Genomic DNA, 13956 nt, shown 5'->3' with positions numbered 1-13956 from the left:
AAGACTCCAGAAAAACAGGGATAGGGCATTCTGGCAGGTCAAGGCGGACAGAATACTTGAGCTCAGGAGTTGGAGAACTGACTAGTAACCTGTAGCCCCAGCTACTTGGGAGGCTAAGGTGGAAGGATCGCTTGAGCTCAGGAGATCGAGACGAGCCTGGGCAACATGGTGAAACCTTATCTCTACAAAAAATACAAAAATCAGCCGGGCATGGTCGCATGTTCCTGTAGTTCCAGCTACTCAGGTGGCTGAGGTGGGAAGATTGCTTGAGCCCGGGAGGCTGCAGTGAGTCATGATTGCACACTGCACCAGCGTGGGCAATAGAGTGAGACCCTGTCTCAAAACAAAAACAAAAACCAGAGGAGGAGTCCATGGCCACTGAGCCTGAGCCAGCAGGGCCCAGAGGAACTGAGCTCCCAGCCCTGTGGCTGCCAAGGACCCTTCTTCCCTGAGCTTGAAGGGATTGAGAAGGAGAGACAGACGGACAGTCAGCGGGCCCCTTGCCATTGATGCAGACTCCAGGAGACGGGGGCAGAGTTGTAGATTAGAAGAAGAGGCCAGCCCCTCTTCCACGTTCCACCACTGCCCGCAACATCCTCCTGGGACCCCAGCCTGCATGCCCCTATAAGATGCTTTTGTACTGGTTCAGTGTATGTATCATGCAAAGGCCTAATTGAAAACACGTGAATGAAGTGTACAGTCTTCTGTTCGCAGCTGAGGGGCCCCCTCCCACGGTGGCGTTAGCAGTGGGGTACAGTGTGGTACGGGATGAGGGTCTTTCTTGCTTTAAAGGTGTCTAAATGTACTTCTTAATTAGCTAATAAGATGTCTTATACAAGCAGAACCAGGTAAGGGAAAGAGCAAGTGCATTTCAAGTCGCAGCTCACCCCTTAATTAGCTGTAATACCCGCGGCAGGCGGCCGCACCTCAATGAGCCAGTCTCCCTTTCAAAAAAATAAAAAATAAAAATAAAAAAACCCACTAGTAATGAGGGGGCGGGGCATGGAGCTTTATCCAATCAGAGGCGCTGGAATGGAAACCATCCAATCAGGAGTGAAGCCGGAGAGCAGGGGCGGCTTCCGGGATTTGGCGGGGGCCTTTGTCGGCTCCAGTTAGAGGTCGGGTCTCCTCATCACGGCCTTGAGTCTTCAGTTCTGGGAGGCCCAGGCAGCTTCACGTTCTGAGAATAAACAGTCTCTGTTGTTCTGTGACCTGCAGGCACTGGGAGATCCGTAGCTAAGACGCCAGAGCATCCCGGAAGCTGGGAAATGGTGAGTGTGGGGGTCGGGGGTCCCCAGAGTGGGGAAGGGGGTGGTCGGAAGCGGCCAGAACCCGCTGTAGGGGCACCCGGGCCTCCCCGCAGTCAGCTCCGGGGTCTGGTCCCCGAGTCCCAGCGGGCGCAGCTCGGCCCTCGGTCTCCTCCGCTGCAAGATGGCCGCCAGGCCGGCAGCCGGGACCCCTCGCGTCCTGTCCCGTCCCGTCCCGACCCCGCAGAGCGACCTCGGCCCTGGCCAGAGCCCTCTCTGGGCGGCTCCGCGCCGCAGCCCCGCGTCTCCCCCAGATTGTGCGGTGAGGACGGGAGCGTCTCAGGGGAGACCCAGGTTCGGTGTGTGGTTCGTGTGTGGGGAGAAACTGTGCCCCGTGGGGTCCTCAGTCACTCCTTTCTCCTATTAAGAATTAAAGGGAGTCACTGTTAAAACGTTGAAGAATTTGAGCAAATAGCGATTTGTGACGTGGTAAACCTGCAGTCCTGGTTTGTGGTTCGGAGGTCCCCACAGGGGCTTGAAGGAAATGTTTTTTATAAGGTGCATGAGTAAGCGGACCAAATTAACCGATGGGTTACAGTTCTGTAGTTGCCTTATTTAGACTATGCAGGTGGAGGTGAATTGGAGCTTTGTGGTTCGTTAAGTCTGAATTTTGTTTTCCCCTAAAGTTGTAATTTACAAGAAATGCATGTGAGTTTGGTTTTGGTTTTTCTCCCTAGAAACCTGGGGCACTATAACCACTTCCGTATAATCGCCTGCTCGTTAATCATCTTAACACTGCCCAGGGGAACTGGTTTTCCCCTGCGGTTTCCTAACGTGTGTGGCACGCAGAGTCTCAAATCCACCACTGTGTTCTCCCAGTCTAACGGGGCTTGCAGTAAAATATTAAATTTCCAGTTCCTTCCCGACATTTCCAAAGGCCAACTTCCCCTCTCCAATTCACAACATTATTAACTACTGGTCATTTACTGTACATTTCATATAGAGTATTTTATTCATTAATCATGATTTCACAGAGCAGTGGATGACACTTTTTTAAAGATTTGTGTTATTTTGGTATACATTTCACATGAGAGGAAAGAGAGAATAAAAAAGTCCCTGACACTCCACTGCAAAAAAATCTTTGTGCCTCTTTTTCATTCATCTTCCCTAGGCACAGATACGTTATCAGAAAGAATGTCTTTTGACTTGAGGTTTTGCACAGGGCCCTGTATAGCCACTCTCTATCCAATCTTTTCCTGTTCCTGAATTTCAGTACTGTCTGGGATGACTCAAGATGCCCACAGTGGCCATTTCTCCTGAAATGTTTAGTGACTGTCAGCCCCAGGTCACCTCCTTGTTAGAGGATGGCCCAAGGTATGGAAGTGTAGCCCCCCAGGGGAGCAGCTGGATGCCCTGGGGCTGAGAGAAATCTCCTGGGACACCCTTTTTTTTTTTTTTTTTTTTTATTTATTTATTATTATTATACTTTTTAAGTTGTAGGGTACATGTGCATAACGTGCAGGTTTGTTACATATGTATACTTGTGCCATGTTGCTGTGCTGCACCCATCAACTCGTCATTTACATCAGGTATAACTCCCAATGCAATCCCTCCCCCCTCCCCCCTCCCCATGATAGGCCCCGGTGTGTGATGTTCCCCTTCTTGAGTCCGAGTGATCTCATTGTTCAGTTCCCACCTATGAGTGAGAACATGCGGTGTTTGGTTTTCTGTTCTTGTGATAGTTTGCTAAGAATGATGGATTCCAGCTGCATCCAAGTCCCTACAAAGGACTCAAACTCATCCTTTTTTATGGCTGCATAGTATTCCATGGTGTATATGTGCCACCCTTAACCTAAAAAGATAACCCTTTGGGACTTAAGAATTTTATTTCTTCAAAGCTAGTTTTCATCCCTTGGAGACACATTGCTGGTCAGCCAATTGTTTGCTGGTATTGAGAGTAAACAGTCACAAATGATTCCTGCCCCCAGATTCATTCAGATTTGTGAAGGGAGAAAAACTCCCAAAGGACCAAAAAACAAAAACCCCACCGCAGTGAGGTGCTGCAAACTCGGCTGCAGTGCGTGGGGGCACAGTGCAGGATCTCCTGGGAGGATGGTCCCTGAGCATTTTAATGAGCAGTATTGGGGTAGGAGAATGTCCCAGATGATACCGTGACCCGACTTGACACTTGAGCCAGTTATGTCTTGTGTTTCAATCAGCATTACCACTCCCTGAGTCTGCTGCCTTAGAAAGATTTGTTCATTTATTTCTACTTCAGTTTTTCAATTAGTGTAAATTTCATCAGTAGAGCTTGAAAGATAAAAAGCATTTCCAAGGCCGTGAAAGGTGGATTTCAGAAAATTAAAATATCAAGTCATATAATTCATTGTTAAAAATTCTTACTATCTTTTTTTTCAGCTGAGTGAGTGTAGTAAGTTTCTCAGGTTTGTTCTTTTTTTGAGAGTAATTTAAAACAATCTCAGGGCTCACCTTTTGGAAATGCTGCCAGGGAAAAGAAATGGAGAAAATCTTTCTTTCATTATTGGCTGTAGAAAGTGAATACATTTTCACAACAATGTGTGGTAGATTAATTGGTGAATTACATAGTTTCGTCAAAACATCAGTTTCTTTTTTTTTTGTAGGGTGAAGAAGTTATGACAGTGGATATCTTTGTTCTTTATCCTCTTGTCTGGATGTTGAGTTTATTTTTTATTTTTTGCTTTTTGGAGACAGGATCTCCCCTCTGTCACCCAGACTGAAGTGCAGTGGTGTGGTTACAGCTCACTCAACCTCCTGGGCTCAAGTGATTCTCCTACCTCAGCCTTCCTAGTTCCTAGTAGCTGGGACTTACAGGGGTGCTCCACCATGGCTGGCTATTTTGTTTTTTCTTTTTGTAGAGATGTGGGTCTCACTGTATTGCCCCCAGAGTGGTCTCAAACTCCTGGGCTCAAGCGATCCTCCTGCCTTGTCCTCCCAAAGTGCTGGGATAACAGACATGAGCCACCATGCCTGGCCTTGGATGTGCGGCTTTAATGCCGAACTTAGCACCTGCTAGAACTGTTTATATATATTTGCTAAATGATCTGTTATCATGGAAATAAGTGGCCTATTTATTGTCTGAAAGGGATAGATACTTTTGTATTTTCTGTTGAGGTATAAATTATAAAGGCGTTTCAGTTTCCTTTATTCTATAAACGCTGTTTGAGTAGTTTTGCTTTCTTCAAACACTGGGCATTTTCTCATTGAATACTAATTGAATAACCCTGACTGGGAAGCAGAAGCCTGAGCTCAGTGAGTGCAAACTAACCCAGTCTTGAGCCTGCAAGAAGAGGTCACTGAAGCCCAGTTAGTTCTTCCAGGGGAGTTTCCCCTGCACATGTCCCAGCCTGCTCACCCCAATCATGGAAGAAGCCCTTTATACTGAGAAGCTACAGAGCCCTGGAAAGCTGAAAGCTGAAAATCCACAGAAAGAGGCAGTTAGGGTTGGGAGGCTCTTTCTGAGGATAGAAATTGTTGTCCTGGTTTTGGTTTTTCTCCCTGGAAACCCAGGGCACTACAACCACTTCCATATAATCGCCTACTCATTAATCATTTTAACACTGCCCTTGACAACTGGTTTTCCCCCTGTGTTTTCCTAATATTTGGCACGCAGAGTCTCAAATCTCTGCCACACTGTGTTCCCCCAGATTAACTTGAGGCTTGCAGTAAAATATTAAGTTTCCAGTTCCTTCCCCACATTTTACTTGATTTTGTCAAATAAAACCAATTCAAGTTTAGGTAAGAAGTTCCTTAATTCTAAAGGTGTATTGCAACAGGGGGAAAGCACCAGCTGTAAGATCTTTGTGGATCTCAAAGGTTAGGCAGACAAAGACTGGCTTTCACAGGGAGGAGCAAACAAGCTCAGAAGGCAGGAGGGGAAGGGCAGGATTAAGATGCCAATATCAGATTCTAGATCAGAGAATATTTCACTCTGATGTCAGCCTGTTCTTAGGAGGGGCTTAGGGAGGTGTTGAATGTTGACCAGGCTGTGGGTGTGTCAAAGTCCAGCAACTTGGAGAAAAATATAAAGTTTGGTTGAGTAGTTTATTCTGAACACTGAAGACAGAACTGTTCAGCTGAGTCAGAAGGGGAATTTGGAGAGTCTGTGGCTTTGTGATGACTAAATCAGGGAGCATCATCGAAGTCATAATAGGGTGGTTTTTGCAGTAAGCTGTTCTTGGAGAACACAGAAGATGGGGGATTTCTTTAATCACAGCTATTTACTAGGTTACTATTCCTATCTTTTCCCACTATTTTTTTTTTTTTTTTTTGCCCTGTATGTATTTATCTCATTTGGCTGTTCTGAACTGTATCCTTATGATAACCTGATAAACATAAGTAAAGCAATTTGCTGAGTTATTTGAATAGATCTTTGAAATGATTGAACTTAAGGATAGGGTTATGGGTGCCCTCGATTTACAGGCAGTAGCTTGGAAGTATAGATAGTGCCCCAGGCATTGTGACTGGCATCTGAAGTGGGGGCAGTGTTGTGGAACAGAGCCCAGAACTTGTGGGGCCTGTGCTGACTCTGCGTGGTGTCAGAATTAAGTTGTTGGCACTCAGTTGATGTTGGAGGATTGGTTGGTGTTCAGCAAACTCTACACATTTGGTGTCAGAAGACAGACCTCACAGAGGCCTGGGTTGGAGAGAGACTCCCAAGTGTCTGGGGGAAGGGAGGCTCTGTTCTGCACACAGGTTGTCCCACTGTGCATTGTCCTTTGATTCCAGGTCTCCTGCTAGGGTGAGAGGGGACTGAAGACTGAGAGGAAAGGCGTTCTGAGAAGAGACCCCCTCCCCCACCCAGCTGCTACTACATGATTCCCACCCACTCCTGAACATACCAACTAGGCATTGGCATGTCCCCGTCCCTCCCAGGAGAAGGCTTGACCATCAGGAATTACATCCGTAGCACCTTTGCTTCCAGTTTCCTGCCAAAAACCCACTCAAGTGCCTGAGGACTCCTGGCTTGTTGTAATCCTAGGCACTGAATCCGTAGCAGCGGCCTCGTTTCTCCATCAAACTAGGCTTGTGGACCATCCAATCATAATCTCATCTGCCTGCATGGACCCAGGAATATGTCAGAGCATAGCCCCACCTGGGCCAGTATCTGTAGCACAAACCAGTCCTTCCACCAACTTGGTACTACCCTCTGCTCATGGCTCGATAGCACCTTCCTCTGTTCTGCCTTTTACTTCCCCACAAGCCCCTTCTTTATGTGTACCCAGTGTTCCCCACCCCACAGGTGCCTGAATCCAGCACCTGTTGGAACTCAGATGTCCATGAGCTCAAGACCATGGCCCTAGGCTTGGCTGTTGTAAGAGCAAATACAAATTAGAAATATATATAATACTTAATCCTTCTTGAAAATAAGGAAAGAAATTTTTCTTTTTTTTTTACTTTAGAAAACTTTCATATGTAAATTATTTTTCTGTTTTACAATCTGTCTAAATCACTCTAACAGCTAAATAGGTCATTTGTCAGTCTTTTTGACTCACTACTGCCTTTCTCTAAATGTAAATAGCAAAGAAGATAGAGCCGTATCCCACAGTTTCTCTAGGAGAGCAGGCATCTGGCTCCAAGTTGCAAATCTGCCTGTCACGAAGACATGAAGTTTATTTTTCCTTTGACTGTAGCCAATTAAAAACCACAGATGGCCTCCCAATTCCCAGGTGAATTTAGAATGAACTCTATCTGACGAATGGTGCTGTCAGGTCTTCTATTGAGGACTAATTATGGTGACTTTTCACCAGTGGGTGTTTTTCTAATCTCTTAGCAGGTTGCCTATCATGTCCTTTACATTCTGGGCTAATTATGTCACAAAAGAGTTTTCTTTCTTTTCTACCACTATGGATAGTTTTTCTGGGGTTGGAGATGATTTTATGATTTTCTTCTTCATTATATTTTTCAAACGTTGCCCAGAATTACCATACAGAATATAAACCTGTAAGGTGCCTGTAAGACTTCACTCCAGAGGGTCCTTTCCCTCTTTGATTTCTGTTCACAACCCACAATTGTGCAGCACAGTGCCCACTACTCCCAAAATCTGCAGGCAGAATGGTCTCTCTGCTTACTTGGAATCTTCAGTCCCTTCTAGAACCGTTTGGCTACATTTCTACAAAAATAAGTTCACAGGGCATCAGTCAGTTAGCCATTCCAGCTCTGTCTTTCCATGCCTCTGGCATCTTCAGACCTGAAACTGATTTAAAGACCATGGGGCCTGGAAACCAACCAGGCACACACACATGCATGGAGTAGGCCTGAGAATCTCAACATTCCCCTCATCCTCTTGCCCAAATGCCCATGAATGTGCAGAAGGCACATGCCACTTCCCTGCCCCTCCAACACCTAAATATGCAGCTGTGAATTCTGAACCCAGGTCCTGGGGTTCTCCAGGATGTGTGAGAGCAGCCTTCCTGAGGGGCTGTCTCCTCTAGTTTTCTTCACAGCAACACCCAAGAATGCAGAGCCAGGTTGATCCCACCTGGAGTCTGCACATAAAGGCTGGTCTTCACCTGGGATCCACGAGACAGGGCCAGACTTTGGACTCAGGATATATAGAAAATCCAGGGAACGTTTTCTTCATTGTGAGAGATCAACATGGACTTTGTATAAACAGAATTTCGTGGCAGAATCTGTAAGTGTAAAGCAGCACCTTAGCAGAGGGAGGGAGCCATGAGTGAAGCTGCGCCTACCTGTGAGCTGTGTTACTGGAGTAGGGTAATCTTGTCCTTTCTTGTACCTAAGAGTTAGCTGATCAGGTATAGGTAATAACATATCTGGATCCTGGATCTGTGGCCCTACGATGACAACTCAATTTTCTATTCTGGTTCCACAAGGACAACTTGAGTCTTTCCTGCCTGAATCACTATTGGGTTTTCATCACACAGTTACAGGGACTATCTCACCAGCACCTAGGGGTCCTTGAGACACTTGGTTATATCCTGTGCAGGCAGGGGACAGGCTGACAATGGGCTAATCTTGCTTCTGTCTCAGAGGGAGAGGAATGAGTCATCAGGGTTTGTTTCTCTTTTAACAGAAGGAATCTCCTTATTTGGTATCCAAGTGGGAGTTGCTCCAGTTTTCTAATGTGTGGGTGAAATACAAGGAGGAGGCCTGGAGACTCATACTGATAGGTAAACCAATTGCTTCCATTTCATATGGCCACTAGGAAAACAGATGCAGCAGCCATAGTCCCTACCATCCAGGAACTTTCAGTCTAGAGCAGATGGATAATGGTTGAATTCAACATCATGTGGTCAGGAGCAAGAACAGAGGTGTACAGGGAACTTGGACTTGGTTTGGGACACTGCCCTTATGTTGACGTTGTGAGTTCTGATGTCACCACCTGAAGGGCCACCCATGGACAAAAGAGTTGTTATTATAATGATTATTTATATTGCTTTTTTCTTGTTAAAGATAATTATGTAGCTACTAATATAATTTTCCTAGAAAGCCCTATGCGTTTTGGTTAAATTGTTTGTTGTTGCATGTTACAAAATAGAATGAAGCTTAAACTATTAAAACAAGGCAACCCATGGGAGTCAAGTTCTTGTTGGTCAGGCTTAGGAAAGACAACTGAAAATAAAGCAGCAATGTAGAGACGAGAAGTCTAGCCCAGCCCCTGCCCCAGCCCTCCCCAAATCCATGCCCAAATTCATCCTCTTCTGAGCCTGGTCCAGGTCTGCCCCTACCCTGGAGCCTCCCCTCATAGAACTGACTAGAGGAGATCAGACTTCAGGGTGGCTGCTGCTGCCATCTTTTCAGAGGTGGCGCTCACAATTTCCCCAAACCCAAAAGCAGATAAATGGGAGTAAAGGACTCACTTTTTCAAAATTATTTGAAAATTAAATTTTTTTCTTATTGAAACCAGTACCTCTAGAAACATTCCACCTGGCAACCTCTTTTTCATTTCTGCAGATCCAGTAGTTGCTCTACAAGTTGTAACAAAGTCAGTGTAAAGATATAAAGAGAATAATGAGAAATTCTTTTTCTTCTTCTTTTTTTTTTTTTTTTTTTTGAGACTGAATCTCACTCTGTTGCCCAGGCTGGAATAGTGTCGCAATCTCAGCTTACACAACCTCTGCCTTCCTGGTTCAGGTGATTCTCTGCCTTAGCCTCCCGAGTAACTGGGATTACAGGTGTGCCACCATGCCCAGCTGATTTTTGTATTTTTAGTAGAGACAGGGTTTCACAATGTTGACCAGGCTGGTCTTGAACTCCTGACCTCAAATGATCCACCCACCTTGGCCTCACAGAGTGCTGGGATTACAGGCGTGAGCCACCGCGCCCAGTGGAGAAATTCTTCCGAACTAAACTTGACCCCTTCCTTTCTGTATCCCTCCCATCTGTCTATAGTTAGCTTTTATAGTGATAGGGAAACAAGAAGAAATAGAAAGGCTGGGCCATTATCTAAATCCTGCTGGGAATTATGGGATACTCAGGAGCCACATCCCAGAGGTTTATGTGGCTTAACTGGCACCATGTGATGTTCCCAGCACAGTGCATACTGTGAGCACTTAGTACAAGCTCAGTAAACACTGCTTTAATGCATGTCTCCATGTTGTTTTCCAAATGCTGACTTAGACCTAACTGTCTTCTCTAGTCTCTGTATCTGTAGACTTTAAATGGCTGGCAAAGGATGTGATCTTTCAGGACAGTGATTGGTGGTCCTCGCTGTGAACGAAAAGTTTTTTTTTTTTTTTTTTTAAGACGGAGTCTCGCTCTGTCACCCAGGCTGGAGTGCAGTGGCGCGATGGCTCACTGCAAGCTCCGCCTGCTGGATTCACGCCATTCTCCTGCCTCAGCCTCCCGAGTAGCTGGAACTACAGGCGCCCGCTACCACACCCGGCTAATTTTTTGTATTTTTAGTAGAGACGGGCTTTCACCGTGTTAGCCAGGATGGTCTCTATCTCCTGACCTTGTGATCCGCCCATCTCGGCCTTCCAAAGTGCTAGGATTACAGGCGTGAGCCACCGCGCCGGGCCCAAAAAGTATTTTTGTTGTGATTAGAGTATTGGGTGTAAGGGACTCTGCTGTGTCTGCTTCCTTTAGCTGAGTGCTATTGATATTGGGTCTAGGAGGAGCAACATCAGCATTGACAGGGGACTTGTTAAAGAAGCCAGTTCATGGAAACTTTTCAAACCTGCAGAATCACATTACTTACAGGGGGCCCAGAATACTAAATATGTATGCTTATTGACCTTGAGAGGCAATGCTTAGCTAAGTGATTCTCAGCCCCCGCTTCTAAGTAGGGTCACATGGCCAGTTTGAAGAACTGTGGTCACCTGTATCTTCCCCCACAGATTGTTTTTTATGATTATATTATGCTTTACTTTTCCCCTCCACCCATATCACAGCAATGATTATGGGCCTGTCTGTGCGTCAGCACTGATACCAACTTGTCTTATTACAGATAATGCTAACTTCATTTACTTGGTTCAGGTGCCCTCTGCCAGAATCCTTCACTATAATCATTTTTCTCTTTGTCTTTAATGAGTATCTAGGAGGGAGGATTGACTGAGTGTGTGTATAAACCATCACATTTAATCCAGAGACTCCCATTTCTTTTTGGTTTCCCTGTGTTTGTAGCTTTCTTTGCAGAGTGAAGGCTCTCACATTTGTTGACAGGAGATAACAGCTTTTAAGACTGGAAGTTCTGAAGCAGGTCTCAGTATTGTAGGTTTCCATTTTATTTCATCTCATGTCACAAGCATATGCTTATTTATCTTTATATTTTCAGAGGAAGAATAAGAATTAACATATAACAAATATATCTATTGTCTTAAAATTCTAAAATATATAATAGCACATAGAATAAACATAACAAAAACTTGAAAAAAAATACCAGACTCAGAAACAAGAGCTTTTACTTTATTTCGTTGTATGTATTGGTCTTTATAAAGTTTTGTTAAAAACACACAAAAAAGGCATCATCCACAAAGAGTTTTATAGTTTTTACACAATTTAAAACATTTTAAAATTTTATTTACACAGAGATATTCTCTTTTAATATGTATATAGTTACCATTTCTCTGTGTATATGTGTGTGTGCACACGCGTGCGCACACGCACATAAGATGAAAGCATTATTTGGTCACTATTGTGTGGCTGCTTTCTTGTTTTCATTACTCAGTTACGAAATCTTCTCTGAACATTGTTAAGGTTGTCTCTGTATATTGACCGGTATATCCCTTTGAGATAAATTCTAAATCAGATAAACTGAGGCAAAATACAAACTTTACTATGTAGCAAATATTTGGAAAATAATTCTTATATAAGAGGAAGAATATTTTTCTCATAGATTATTATTTTTTATTATTATACTTTAAGTTCTAGGGTACACGTGCACAACGTACAGGTTTGTTACATATGTATACATGTGCCATGTTGGTGTGCTGCACCCACTAACTCGTCATTTACATTAGGTATATCTCCTAATGCTATCCCTCCCCCCTCCCCACTCCCCACAATAGGCCCCGGTGTGTGATGTTTCCCTTCCTGTGTCTGAGTGATCTCATTGTTCAGTTCCCACCTATGAGTGAGAACATGCGGTGTTTGGTTTTCTGTTCTTGCGATAGTTTGCTGAGAATGATGGTTTCCAGCTGCATCCATGTCTCTGCAAAGGACACGAACTCATCCTTTTTTATGGCTGCATAGTATTCCATGGTGTGTATGTGCCACATTTTCTTAATCCAGTCTGTCACTGATGGACATTTGGGTTGATTCCAAGTCTTTGCTATTGTGAATAGTGCCGCAATAAGCATATGTGTGCATGTGTCTTTATAGCAGCATGATTTATAATCCTTTGGGTATATCCCCAGTAATGGGATGGCTGGGTCAAATGGTATTTCTGGTTCTAGATCCTTGAGGGATCGCCACACTGTTTTACACAATGGATGAACTAGTTTACAGTCCCACCAGCAGTGTAAAAGTGTTCCTATTTCTCCACATCCTTTCCAGCACCTGTTGTTTCCTGACTTTTTAATGATCGCCATTCTAACTGGTGTGAGATGGTATCTCATTGTGGTTTTGATTTGCATTTCTCTGATGGTGAGTGACGATGAGCATTTTTTCTTGTGTCTGTTGGCTGTATGAATGTCTTATTTTGAGAAGGGTCTGTTCATATCCTTTGCCCACTTTTTGATGGGGTTGTTTTTTTCTTATAAATTTGTTTGAGTTCTTTGTAGGTTCTGGATATTAGTCCTTTGTCAGATGAGTAGATTGCAAAAATTTTTTCCCATTCTGTAGGTTGCCTGTTCACTCTGATGGTAGTTTCTTTTGCTGTGCAGAGGCTCTTTAGTTTAATTAGATCCCATTTGTCAATTTTGGCTTTTGTTGCTGTTGCTTTTGGTGTTTTAGACATGAAGTTCTTGCCCATGCCTATGTCCTGAATGGTATTACCTAGGTTTTCTTCTAGGGTTTTTATGGTATTAGGTCTAACATTTAAGTCTCTAATCCATCTCGAATTAATTTTCATACAAGGAGTAAGGAAAGGATCCAGTTTCAGCTTTCTACTTATGGCTAGCCAATTTTCTCAGCACTATTTATTAAATAGGTAATCCTTTCCCCATTTCTTGTTTTTGTCAGGTTTGTCAAAGATCAGATGGCTGTAGATGTGTGGTATTATTTCTGAGGGCTCTGTTCTGTTCCATGGTCTATATCTCTGTTTTGGTACCAGTACCATGCTGTTTTGGTTACTGTAGCCTTGTAGTATAGTTTGAAGTCAGGTAGCGTGATGCCTCCAGCTTTGTTCTTTTGGCTTAGGATTGTCTTGGCAATGTGGGGTCTTTTTTGGTTCCCTATGAACTTTAAAGCAGTTTTTTCCTATTCTGTGAAGAAACTCACTGATAGCTTGATGGGAATGGCATTGAATCTATAAATTACCTTGGGCAGTATGGCTATTTTCACAATATTGATTCTTCCTATCCATGAGCATGGTATGTTCTTCCATTTGTTTGTGTCCTCTTTTATTTCACTGAGCAGTGGTTTGTAGTTCTCCTTGAAGAGGTCCTTTACATCCCTTGTAAGTTGGATTCCTAGGTATTTTATTCTCTTTGAAGGTATTGTGAATGGGAGTTCATTCATGATTTGGCTCTCTGTTTGTCTGTTATTGATGTATAAGAATGCTTGTGATTTTTGCACGTTGATTTTGTATCCTGAGACTTTGCTGAAGTTGCTTATCAGCTTAAGGAGATTTTGGACTGAGACGATGGGGTTTTCTAAATATACAATCATGTCATCTGCAAAGAGGGACAATTTGATTTTTTCTTTTCCTAACTGAATACCCTTGATTTCTTTCTCTTGCCCGATTGCCCTAGCCAGAACTTCCAACACTATGTTGAATAGGAGTGGTGAGAGAGGGCGTCCTGTCTTGTGCCAGTTTTCAAAGGGAATGCTTCTAGTTTTTGTCCCTTTAGTATGATATTGGCTGTGGGTTTGTCATAAATAGGTCTTATTATTTTGAGATACATTCCATCAATACCGAATTTATTGAGAGTTTTTAGCATGAAGGGCTGTTGAATTTTGTGAAAGGCCTTTTCTGCATCTATTGAGATAATCATGTGGTTTTTGTCTTTGGTTCTGTTTATATGCTGGATTACGTTTATTGATTTGCGTATGTTGAACCAGCCTTGCATCCCAGGGATGAAGCCCACTTGATCATGGTGGATAA

General features: G+C 43.8%; 1 protein-coding gene across 5 annotated transcripts in view; it reads left to right on the top strand.

Moving 5' to 3' along the window:
* Positions 1-13956, top strand: part of ZNF267 (zinc finger protein 267) — a 136815-nt gene that overhangs the window by 91544 nt on the left and 31315 nt on the right. The window contains exons 1-3 of one of the 5 annotated variants that reach the window (XM_050773474.1): positions 1101-1118; positions 1219-1271; positions 6015-8419. The exons of 2 other annotated variants lie outside the window; for them this stretch is intronic. Coding sequence is in view for 1 of the 3 variants with exons in the window: in XM_050773471.1 (XP_050629428.1) it covers positions 1269-1271 (3 nt within the window). In the remaining 2 variants the exon portion in view is untranslated. Of the gene's footprint in view, positions 1-1084; positions 1272-6014; positions 8420-13956 lie in introns of those variants that run through there. 2 more of the 5 variants (XM_050773473.1, XM_050773471.1) reach the window with 2 other exon arrangements.

Source organism: Macaca thibetana, chromosome 20 (assembly GCF_024542745.1).
Source record: "Macaca thibetana thibetana isolate TM-01 chromosome 20, ASM2454274v1, whole genome shotgun sequence".
Classification (NCBI taxonomy): Eukaryota; Metazoa; Chordata; class Mammalia; order Primates; family Cercopithecidae; genus Macaca; species Macaca thibetana.
Note: the sequence above shows the minus strand (reverse complement) of the source record. Positions and strands in the feature narration are given on the sequence as shown.